This window comes from Anolis sagrei, chromosome 5 (assembly GCF_037176765.1).
Source record: "Anolis sagrei isolate rAnoSag1 chromosome 5, rAnoSag1.mat, whole genome shotgun sequence".
Taxonomy (NCBI): Eukaryota; Metazoa; Chordata; class Lepidosauria; order Squamata; family Dactyloidae; genus Anolis; species Anolis sagrei.
Window position 1 is genome coordinate 189,267,223 of NC_090025.1, and position 12,588 is coordinate 189,279,810.

The window sequence follows — 12,588 nt, forward strand, 5'->3', positions numbered from 1 at the left end:
GCTTCTGCTATCAAATGCAACACAAACTTGGAACGGATGCTGGAGAGGGCACCAAGATGCCAATGCTGTTGCTTTTGGGGGCAGCCAAGAAGCATCACCACCAGCAGCCCCTTCCTTCTCCTTCGCTGAAGGCAATCTTGATGACGTGTTCCTAATATATACAGCGCCGGGTGCACAGACTGCTGTGTTATTACTTATTAGCCAAACTCTTCCAACTCAACTAACTGATAAGATCAAGGGTATAAAAATTGTTACTGAGTAACTTTCCATTCCTTTGACATTTATGTCACAGCTACATTTATAATGAAGGGTAAATGGAAAAAGAAAGAATGAGAGAGAGAGAAAAAAAAGAGTTTTCAGTATTCAGCAGCAGACGTCTTTTATTCCTCTATTTACTCTTCTAAATCATTAAGATGCACGTTCAGGCTATAATAAATAATGATGCCAATTGTAGCAATGCTATTTTAGCCATAATGTTGACTGGGTATTATCTGTTTAGAATAGTGTCAGAAGCTGATTTTATGTCGAGCTCATGTATAGAAATGTGAGATTCCAGGTGTGCAGGAAAAAGTGGTTTGCAGGCGCGAGGGCTAAATAAAAACTAAGTAAAAGGCTACCTTTGCAGGATAAACTTGCAGAGTAATTTGCCAGGTTAGTATTAAGAATGTAAATGGAATCTAAAGCACTTTGATTGAACAGGCCAGATAAATAATTCCATCTTATGCTTTTAACCCATGTCAAAAGCTTACAGTCTAGATATGTGAAACTACAGTTAATTATGAACACACAAACCTTTCCTCTTTCCCCCATTTCTTGATGCAAAACTCATTCCATCACATGTGATTTGAATGCAATATTCCTGCTTCTTGGCAGGGGGTTGGACTGGATGGCCCATGAGGTCTCTTCCAACTCTTTGACTCTATGATTCTATGACATGACTGCCGTGTTCCATCACTTGGTGAATTTAAAATGGCTACATGATGCCACGTGGAAGACCCAGTGTTGTGGGAACTGAGAAAAAGAAGGAACGGTCCCGGGATATCCCCAAAACGCTCCTGTTTGATTTATTACATTTATAATTCAAGGAGAAAGTGCAAGGTTCTCCTTCATCAGGCTTTAGTCTCACAACTCTTGAGAGGTAGGCAAACTTGAAAGACAGAAAGAGAGATGCTGGTTCAGGATTATCAAATAAGTTTCATGATCAATGTGCAATGGGATCTGTATCTCCCAAGTTTGGTACTCTAACTTCTACACCACATTGGTTCTTTAACACGCTAGTTGAGATCTCATATGAAATTGAATGAATGAATGAATGAATGATGAAATTGAATATTGAAGGCAAGGAGTCTCCAAGCTAAATTAGAAAAGTTGGAGAGCTTAGTTTTAAGGAAAAACACTGATATTGTAGATGTGACAGAAATCTGGCAAAGAGAACCAGTCAGCTCTTGTCATTTTGGATTAGAAGCTCTCTATGAATGACTGGGAAGGATGTAGTGGAGGTGGTGGTGTTCTGAATACGAGGTTGAATAAGATTCCACCTGAACATTAGGAAAAACTTCTTAACAGTGAGAGCTGTTCAGCAGTGGAACTCTCTGCCCCGGACTGTGGTGGAGGCTCCTTCTTTGGAGGCTTTCAAACAGAGGCTGGATAGTCATTTGTCGGGGGTTCTTCGAATGCAATTTTCCTGCTTCTTGGCAGGAGATTAGACTGGATGGCCCACAAGGTCTCTTCCAACTCTAGGATTCTAAGCTGGAAATGTTATCAGAAGCTGACTCTTCCACAGAAGGACTAAAGATGGTGGCAACAGGCACCAAAAGTTGCTTAGTATTAGGAACATATATTTCCAACTCTCACCAAAATGCTCAGAGAGAACTTGAGATGGAGAATGAAATCAAGAATGCATCCAGAGGGGATAATTTCCAAGAAGGGGTGACTTGAACTATCTCTTATTGATCAGATAAAAGATGGGTTGTTGTAGGTTTTTTCGGGCTATATGGCTATGTTCTAGAGGCATTTTCTCCTGACGTTTCGCCTGCATCTATGGCAACCAACCTCAGAGGTAGTGAGGTAGGAGAGAATGCCTCTAGAACATGGCCATATAGCCCGAAAAAACCTACAACAACCCATTGATTCCAGCCATGAAAGCCTTCGACAATACAGATAAAAGATACTCCAGTAGCATCCTAAATGATGGTTTAGAATTGCAGATGATGGAATAATCTCCAACTGAAATCCGAGTGATATGGTCTGAAACCTAGTATTGCTAGGCAAGTGTTGCTGAGGCAAATAGAAACAGTGGTCACAGTAATATCACATTTAATTTATCTGTGAGAAACATGCCAGGGAATTCCAATACAGTACTTATTTAATTTCAAGAAAAGTTCTCCCTAACTTACTACTGCAGAGATTTTTTTTATCCAAGATGAAAGCAATTAGTCTTTGGTACACAAAGCCTGAATTGTGCTTCCATCTTTAGTAGGAGTAACAACAAGTACGTCAGAATTCTCCTCTGCACTAACACAATTCATAAGGTCTTCTCCACTTCTCCAATAGGTCATGTTTGGAGGCCTTCATCCACCTGCTCCTACTAAATGAATTAAGTGGGTTGCAGTGAGAGAGAAAACCATCTTAGGGGGTGACACCTTTTTTATGGAATGACATTCCCAAGAAAGTTAGAGAGGTCCATTTTTCCTAGTTATCTTTCAGTAAACTAACTGATGATGGGGTGGACATCAAATACTCTACTGATCTTCTTTGGAAGCTTTTAAACAGAGGCTGGATGGCCATCTGTCAGGGGTGCTTTGAATGCAATATTCCTGCTTCTTGGCAGGGGGTTGGACTGGATGGCCCATGAGGTTTCTTCCAACTTTATGATTCTATGATGTAAATTATCTAGAGATTTACTAGTAGATTCGAATCTATTTTCTGCTCATCCTTGAGTTTCACAAGAAGTTAACTTACATGGGTATAGATAAGTATCAACATTTTGCAATTTTTCATTTTTACTTCAAATTCTTAAGCTTTTAGGGCAGTGATGTTTTGGCCTTCAACTTCCAGAAATCCTAACAGCTGATAAATTGGCTGGGATTTTTGGGAGTTATGGGTCAAAACACTTGGGAACCCACCTGTTTTAGGGGGAGTTTCACATCATCAATCAGCTGGATTTTTATTTGTCATTGCAAGGCCAAGTGTCTCTAATTAAAAACCAAATTGATCTCCCCCAGGAATAAATGTTAAGGTGTGAATTATGGAGTTTATTTTGGGATTACTATCATCTATTATGGTGAATGCTGGTCTCTAACCAGTAAATTACAGAAAACTGAAATCTGGTAATATCCAAATGCTTCATCAGCCTTGAGATTTATTAGTAAGTACTAGAAAAGTTAAACTATGTGACGCTGTTTGAGGCATTTATCAATAAGGTTTACTAAACTTCCCATTTCACTTACAGCTTGCTGAAATTTATTCTCGCTGCATCTATTTTTGTTGTCGTTATTAATAATTCCCAGTACATAAAACATGACAATTTGTTGTTGTGTGCTTTCAAGTCATTTCTAATTTATTGCAACCTAAGGTGAATGAATGCATCATGAGGTTTTCTTGGCAAGTTTTGTTCCAAGGTTTGACTTTGCCATCCTCTCAGGCTGGGAGATGTAACTTGCTGAAGGTCACCCAGTGGTCAAGTGGCTATTTGGACCCTGCTGTTTGTACTCCCAGAACCCTATTCTTAACATTCAAATCACCACACCAGGATGTGTCAGAGTTAGGATGTGAACCCATTTGAATATTCTTCTGTTTTAAGTTTTCTAAATATTCTTTGGCTGAAAATAAATGAAAAGCCTGACCACAGTCAATGAGATGTGCATGAATTAAAAGAATAGGAAATCTTAGTTTAATAGAAAATCATATAATTGCCAAAGTAATGGCTGCAATTTATTTATTTCCTGCTATCCCCCAATATGCCACCCAAGACATTCCACCATAAATGTTATATGGAGTTCCTTCAGGGAGAGGGAGCGGGATAATAATAATAATAATAATAATAATAATAATAATAACTATTATTAACCAAATAGAGTTAAATCTATATAATGTCTTCCATAGGTGTGGTTTATTTCCTTTGAACAAGTTATATGGGTTACCAACTGACTTTCAAAGCTAAAGCTGTTTATTGTCGAAGGCTTTCATGGCCGGAATCACTGGGTTGTTGTAGGTTTTTTCAGGTTGTATGGCCATGGTCTAGAGGCATTCTCTTCTGACGTTTCGCCTGCATCTATGGCAAGCATCCTCAGAGGTAGTGTGAGGATGCTTGCCATAGATGCAGGCGAAACGTCAGGAGAGAATGCCTCTAGACCATGGCCATACAGCCCGAAAAAACCTACAACAACCCACTAAAGCTGTTTATAACAGCAGATAATTTAGCCAGGGAAGTGTTTAGAAGAAGATCCTTCTCAAAATGCAAGCTAAAAACAAGAATGATTGATAAATAATTTTTAAAGAGAAAGGTTCCATAATAAAGAAGCAGAACTTAATTCATACTAAGTGTGACATGGTTTGAATTTGGTCTAGTGCCAAAGTATCAAAAACAACCTTTAAAAAACACCGTATTGATTTGATGGAAACAGGTGGAGTTAAAGAACGTGAACCCAATAATAAGGATCAATACACACGGAGAAATACTTTCATCGACATACCACATAATTGCTGACTGTCTCGGTTACTACACTCCGAACTGGAGCTTTGGAGCCTCCTACAGCCGGCAATGCCGGAGATGGTGGTGGAATTAGAGCTGGAGAAATGGTGGTTGCAGGAAGAGAAGGAACGACAGGAGGAGGAGGAGGTGGCGTAACAAGGACAGGAGCTGGTGCTGGAGATGCTGGAGGTGGAGGGGTTTTGGGCCGAGTGAGGAGAGCAGGTGGTTTAGCCTCCGGCGTCGAGACCACTTTGCTGATGACGCTGCCAAGGCAAAAGGAAATAAAAAGAAAAGTTGATGCAACCATATGCTAAATCTAAAACCATGCGTACACATGGCAGGACTAAAAAGAAATGGAGGGAGGGGAGTAGAGATATAAACAATTTGACACTTTATGATACTTCTAGATGGTCTTTTCCCCCATTCATAACATCAGTTAATGTTGAAACAAAATATCCAGTAAAGAAGACAATTTATAGATTAATTTAGTTTTCAACGCCATCACGTTTCATGGGTTTGGGAGAGCAATGAAACCTTGACATAGCAAGTGTTCAAACAAGACTAATTCAAATGATGGACACACATAAACCATGAATTGGTATTAAAATCATCATTCAAAAAGACAGATATTATAAAAAGGGGTGTATTTGGTATCTGCATTCTGAATTTTTTAAGGAATGGTGCATAAATTGCTTACCACATATATAATGAAATTAACACACTTTGATTAGATCAAGGGTCAGTCCACCCCTGCTCTGAGCAAGAAGTAACAACATAAGAAGTAAGACTAAAGCCACAAATGCACAAAACATAACCATCACCACCCCTACAAAGAAAGGTACTGGGAATGATTACCAAAACCACACTCATTTTTTTATTTGATAACCTGCTGTTCTATTTGTATTTTACCGATTTTCTGTTCACTGCTTTAAGACCATGTTACTAACAGGAGCGGGACGCAGGGAGCACACAACCCCCTTGTTGTTCCATCTCCATTGGCTGCCGATCTGCTACTGGGCCCAATTCAAGGTGCTGGTGCTGGCCTACAAAGCCCTAAACGGTTCCGGCCCAAAATACCTGTCTGACCGCATCTCGGCCTATGAGCCCACGAGGGCTTTGAGATCGTCTGGGGAGGCCCTTCTCTCGATCCCGCCTGCCTCACAGGCACGCCTGGCGGGGACGAGGGATAGGGCCTTCTCGGTGGTGGCCCCCCGGCTGTGGAACACCCTCCCTGTAGACATCAGACAGGCGCCCTCCCTTATGACGTTCCGCAAGAGACTAAAGACGTGGTTGTTTGAGAAGGCGTTTGACTAAGTGCTACAACAACTGGCAATGATGACTGGAACGGAATATGGAAAACGAGGTTGGATTGTGATTCTATGATGAGACGCCGCGAATGATTTAGTGTAATTGTATTGTTATTAGTGATGCTGTTATTGTTGTTTTTGTAATTGCTTTTTTGTAAACTGTTTTTATATGTTGTACACCGCCGTGAGTCGCCCTAGGGCTGAGAACGGCGGTCTACAAGTGCAGTAATAAATAAATAACATAAATAAATAAAATAAGAGCCTTTTTGAATGGAAAAGCAGTTTGTTAAAGCTTTGTATCAATAAATAATTGCTAAAAAAATAACAATTATTTCTAAGAATGTCAGACTGTTCAAAGCTCATACACAAATGGATATACAAAACGTGAGTTCTCGCTTTCATGTGATGATTACGGAAATAGTCATCTCTGATGAGGTTGAATAATCAATACCCACAATTTACTCAACATTCAAATACTAATTGCTGCCTTTGGAGGAATCTGAAGCAGGATGCCATTGCAGTACATACAAACTAGGTAGGGAATGAAGGAAATTATCATTCATTAACTGACTATGTTTTCCTACCTTGCAACAGGTGAATAGGTTACCTGGTAGATGGAAGCAGTGCATTTGGAGCAACTTTGGGCAAGGTGGGGATGGAGAACGGGGAAAGGAATACACAACCAAAGCACTCCTGAAAGATGGTTATCCAACTTCTGTCTAAAGCAGTGGTTCTCAACCTGGGGTCCCCAGATGTTTGTGGCCTTCAACTCCCAGAAATCCTAACAGCTGGTGAACTGGCTGGGATTTCTGGGAGTTGTAGGCCAAAAACATCTGGGGACCCCAGGTTGAGAATAACTGGAAGATTTCAAAGATGGAGAGTTCATCACCTTCCCCAAATTGCTGATGTGTTAGACCAAGGGACCTCCAAACTAAGGCCTGTGAGCCAGATGTGGCTTTCGAAGGTAATTTACTCAGCCCTCAACCTAAAATTTAGATGAAGGTAAGGAAGGCAGGAAGAAGATGCTGTCCCTTGCAGTTTTTCTATTCAAACACACATTCCTGAGAGAATAAAGAGTAAAAAGAAATAGCAGCATGCATCATAAAATCATATAACATTAGATTTTCAGTATGAGCCGAAAATAGCAGGGATTCAATGCACCCCTCTTGTTTTGGTAAGAAGTAAACAGAACAATGCCTACCAACATAGATGAACTATTTTCATTAAAAGGGGATGAGGAATCCTCTAATGCCACAAGTAGCTCCTGCTGAAAAGATTGCCCTCGGCAGTACAGTACAACTATTCTCCTCTGCAGTGGGCCTAAAAGCTTCAGTCTGTAGATCTCCATTCAGCAAATAATTCAAGTTACACTGCTATCAAGGTAGATATCCAATTGCACTTTCTACAAAACATGGCTCTAAAAAAACAGGCTGGACTGGGCCTTTTTCAACATTGCCTCCTCAGCTGTGGCATGCCATCTTCTCAAATCCTCAACAGAATGCTAACTTCACTTAACTGAAAACAAAATAATGATTGAATTTAATTTAGCACTGCTGGAAGGCAGGATTTAGGAACTTGTGGGCTTCCATACTGATTCCCACAAAGCTGAACTACATAGGAATAATGGTCTAGCCCTGGTGTAAGGTCACCCAATCATTCGATGACTGAGATATCCAAGTACAAGTGTAATAAATACTTCAGTATCAGCTGCCATGATATGTCTATGTGGAGAGTGAAAGCTGAAAAAAATTATGCAGGCAGATTAATAAATTAGCTGCCATTTATGCTAAGAAAGATTTGGGAGAGACGATAGAGAGGAAGGAGATGCAAATGCAGATATTTCAAAGAATGGCTGCTGTGCCAGAATACCATGCCACCAATATTAGCTTGCCTTTGCCAGTGAAAGCTGGCATAGTTTAGTTAAGTGAATGAGGAAATATGGTAGAAGAGAGAGAAAAACACAGTGTCAGTGAGACACTCTCTGGCCTCAAATCAACAAAAGTAAAATTGATCTGAAGGGGAACCATAAAATGTCACAATGGCTTAAGTATATTCAATCTTTTCCCAATCAAGTACAACTGTGAAGCTTTTTGTGTTCACAATCCACCCCTGTGGGATATACAACACAGATTTCATAGACTAGTCACACTCAGATGCATATTCAGACACTTACCTGAATATGGCTGTAATTTGTTGCTTTAAATGAAACTATATCCTGGTTGCATTTGAGTTTACCTTTCCCTAATAACAATGCAAAATCAAGAAGACTGCTGTACTTGATTGTGGTTCCTCTCTATACCATCAAGTCAAAGGGGCTTTCTGTGAAACTATTTCACAAATAGTGTGGGGGAGATTGTCTGAGGCCAACTGCCACCCATCCTCAGACCCTTCATTCTTATAGTTGAGGACTTTGTCTAGGTAGAAAAGAGTAGACTGCAGAGGAAGAGGGGATTGTTAGGATGTTCACATTAGGGGACGCATGCACCCCTTTCCTCGTGAATCTTTGCCCCCAAGTATGAAACAAAGCATGCAGCTGAATAACTCCTTCCCTACAGCCTATCAAAAGGCCAAGCAAGCTGGCAAGGAAAATGGACCTTCCTATTTTTGGTTGCAGAATTGCAACGCAGCAGCACACACGGGAGATTTGTGCTTTATGGCCAAGTTGGTTTGCAAAATCAAGGGATAAGGGTTGGAATTCTTCCTGGAGACTTGATTCCTACTTCTCATATCCAGAACCCATCCTGTGATCTTCTTGAGTCTCTTTTTCAGTCCTCTGCACTTACACCTTCAGCTCCCCATTTTACTAATAAGGGGAAGTGACTGATTGACTTTGTTTGAAGTGTTCCTTTAAAACATATGTATGATAACAAGCTTGGCCTGTTTATCTCTGGTATCATATCTAAAATCTAAATACACCAGAACACACACTTCAGACCGGCCACCACTCCCTTCAGATAATGAAGCAGAGGAATACTAGACACCAGAGATGGTTTTGCCTTACGCCATTGAGACGGATGGGGCAATCTTGCAGCAGGGTGGGTGCCTCTGTCAATCTATCTGGCAGCAACATGCAGAAGATTAATCATAGTCAAATAATAAATGTTTCTTCAGTCTTGCATGGAATGAACTCAGGTCAATTCATTAACATAGGTGCACACAGAGAAATATTAGCAGCTATAGGGAGGCAGTGATGAGGAAATAAAAGTGTAAAGAATTGCATAAGATCAAGTGAGTAGGGCAAGCTGTAGCAGAAATGCCTGCTTCTCCATGACTACTGACTTCCCTATTACAGGCCTAATTGGTTGATTCAACCAATATATGACCCTACAGCATACAAAATCCGTCAGGGAATGACTAGTCCCAAAAGTTAACTGTGTGTCCAGTAATCTTCTTCCCTGAATCTACAATTTGGTGATGGATCTGTGCATTGTATGTTTTACCTTGTTTCCCTTCCGCTCCCTCACCCATATTGTGCTTCAGTAGTGATATGTATGTATGTATGTATGTATGTATGTGTGTGTGTGTGTGTATATATATATATATATATATATATATATATATTGTACCAAACAAACCAATTTTGTATGAAAATGTGACTTCTATTTCCTGTGCTGGTCAATGACCGAAATAAATGATTTGATTTGATTTGACCCTTCTAAGAAGAGACCATTTGTTAGTAGAAGAGTGCACATGAGAAGTATACATGGAGGTATCAGGGTCAAAGAGTATCCCTGGCTAAAACGGGGGCAGGTATACAGCTTTCTAGATGCTGTTGGTCTGCACCTAACTGGAGTCATAGCAGTGGGCTGCAGTCTAGCAACATCTGGAGGGCTACATTACTCTCGCCTAAAAGGATCTCAAGGAACAAGACTGAGAAAAAAGCTGTGCCCGCAAATGTAGATATCACTGCTGATCAGAAAACAATGGTGTACATCAGTTTCGTATTCACCACAGAGAGATATCACATCTGTGCCCACCCACTGTTGCAGAATGAAAACCAGAGAAATACAGCCACTCAAATATTTGGCTTGGGATCTACTAGAATTTTCAAGTAAATCACACCAATCAAGTTTGACTGTAGTCTGCACCATCCAATGCATGTTGGCATTTTTTGCAACTGGATTTCCATATCACTTTCACCACAAAGAACAGCAATGATGGCAAAGAATCAACAATCAAATAGAGAGGAATTGGGAGCATGGTGGTGGAAAAACAACCATCAAGATCATCTCTGCAAAAATGGCTGCCATGTTGTGACAGAAGGTCAATATTTGCAAGGATGGGATGCCTTTGGAAATATTGGGTTTATGCAGGCATAATCTGAAGTATCTTTTGTAGACATTTTGGATCATCTGCTTCTTATGTGTAGGAAAGTGACAGGAAGTATAACTGCCCCTTCCTTGAACTTTTGTTGTTCATTCGTTCAGTCGTCTCGGACTCTTCGTGACCTCATGGACCAGCCCACGCCAGAGCTCCCTGTCGGCCATCACCACCCCCAGCTCCTTCAAGGTCAGTCCAGTCACTTCAAGGATGCCATCCATCCATCTTGCCCTTGGCTGGCCCCTCTTCCTTTTACCTTCTACTTTCCCCAGCATAACTGTCTTCTCTAGGCTTTGCTGTCTCCTCATGATGTGGCCAAAGTACTTCAACTTTGTCTCTAGTATCCTTCCCTCCAGTGAGCAGTCGGGCTTTATTTCCTGGAGGATGGACTGGTTGGATCCTCTCGCAGTCCAAGGCACTCTCAGAACTTTCCTCCAACACCACAGTTCAAAAGCATCTATCTTCCTTCGCTCAGCCTTCCTAAGGTCCAGCTAAGGTCCTTGAACTAATTCCGATATAATCTGAACACAACATTTCACGCTACAAGAATAAGGTGGGAAGGGCAATAGCTCAATGAAAGAGCTCATAACTGAATAGTCCTGGTTTCAATCCCTGGCATCTTTCACTTGAAATCCTGGAGACCAGCTGCCAGTCAGTGTAACCAGTATTGAACTAGGCTGACCAATTGGTTGATTCAGCATAAGGTATTCATATGTTTGTGTTGAGCCTTCCATAATCCCTCCCTACCCATCTTCGTGTACTTCAATTTTGGAAACCAATTTATTTACAGTTAATTTAATGAGGGAAAACCAGCCCAAGGCAGAGGGTCAGATTCTTGACTGTACTCAAAGTCAATGGTTTCCAATCTTTGGTCGTCCTATTATTTCAGACTTCAGCACCCACAAGTCCAAGCCAACTTGGTCAACTGCTGAAAATGATGGAAGCTGAAGTCCTGATCTAAATGAACAAAAGTCTCCCAAATTTGGAAATCTCCTAATACCTGATGGCCCCTTGTCTGGCAAGCTAAAGAGGAGCCATAATAATGTGGCTTGCTCAGATCCATTCTCTAAGCTGAAAGCCATAATTGGCCACTCTTAAAACTGACTTAACTACTCTACTTGGGATTTATGCTTGCATATACAAGGGGACGTTAGATTGTTCCAGCAAAAAGAACAAGAGTCTTGTGATACCTTAAAGACTATCAAGTTTAATTTGGCAAAGATTTTCATTGTGGTTGCAGTCAAAGACTTGTGCTAAATAAAGCTTTTTAGCCCTTGGGGAGTCAGAAGATCCTTTGTTGATTTTACTGATGTTAATGTTTTTGCAAGCTAGAAAAATAATTGGATATGAAATTAGTAACTCGGCATTTTAAAAAAGACAAGGCCCTCGGAAAGCAGAATGTTGGGCTAAGTTCCTTGTGTACAACATTGATGGATAAAAACAATAACCCAGAAGTTTCCCTTCCCAAAATGCAGTTGAACCTAGTGAACCAGTAGGAGTGACCATGGGAATCCCTCAATGTACAGATAGTGGTAACTTTAAAAAAAAATATACACACATTCACTCAAGCCCACACAGAATCTGCTCAAAGCAGTGAGATCACAGATTGTGCTTCTCTAGAGGTTGCTTGCTTGGCAATGTTTTTTAACCACAATAATATACTTCATTAAAAGATAAAAAATAAATTATGGGATCTTATTTTTCTTCCCAACAAGAACTGCCACCCCAGAATGAAGGAGTGTGTGAGAAATGCCTTGCAGCCTTGATGTGATGAGTCTTCAAGCAACCACATCAACCCAAAGTTAAAAAGGTACCACATTACACTACTCCCCTCCCAAAAGATGAGAGGATGGTAGAAGTCTTGGGTGAACACCTGGTCCTGTTCCAGGAACCATGATGTCTGCAAGTTGGCCTTTGGAACATGTGCCATACAAGTTCTAATCCTGCAATGCCAGTCAACTCTCTCTTATATAGAAGTTAGGGCTGGGCGGTTTCATTTCGTTAATTCGTAATTCGTTAAAAATTCGTTATTTTTTTTGTTAACGAAGCGATAACGAACCATTCTGGAGCAACTTGAAAATGAAACGAATTTTTCAATTCGTTTCATAAATGCTTCGTATTTCGTTATGTATTCGCTTCGTTATTGGTTTGAGGTCGTTTCGTTATTATTTCCGCATGTCTGGGGCAAGTTTTATAGTTGTTTTTTGTTTAATTAGTGAAAAAAAATTATAATATCACACCAACAGTCAACAACAGAGGGAGAGGGAA

The 12,588-nt window shown here is 40.5% G+C and overlaps 1 protein-coding gene across 2 annotated transcripts in view; it reads right to left on the reverse strand.

Moving 5' to 3' along the window:
- TAF3 (TATA-box binding protein associated factor 3) overlaps positions 1 to 12,588 on the reverse strand; it is a 158,764-nt gene that overhangs the window by 6,655 nt on the left and 139,521 nt on the right. For both annotated transcript variants that reach the window (XM_067469322.1, XM_067469321.1), the window contains exon 6: positions 4,695 to 4,956. In XM_067469322.1, coding sequence (XP_067325423.1) covers positions 4,695 to 4,956 — 262 coding nt within the window. The remainder of the gene's footprint in view (positions 1 to 4,694; positions 4,957 to 12,588) is intronic.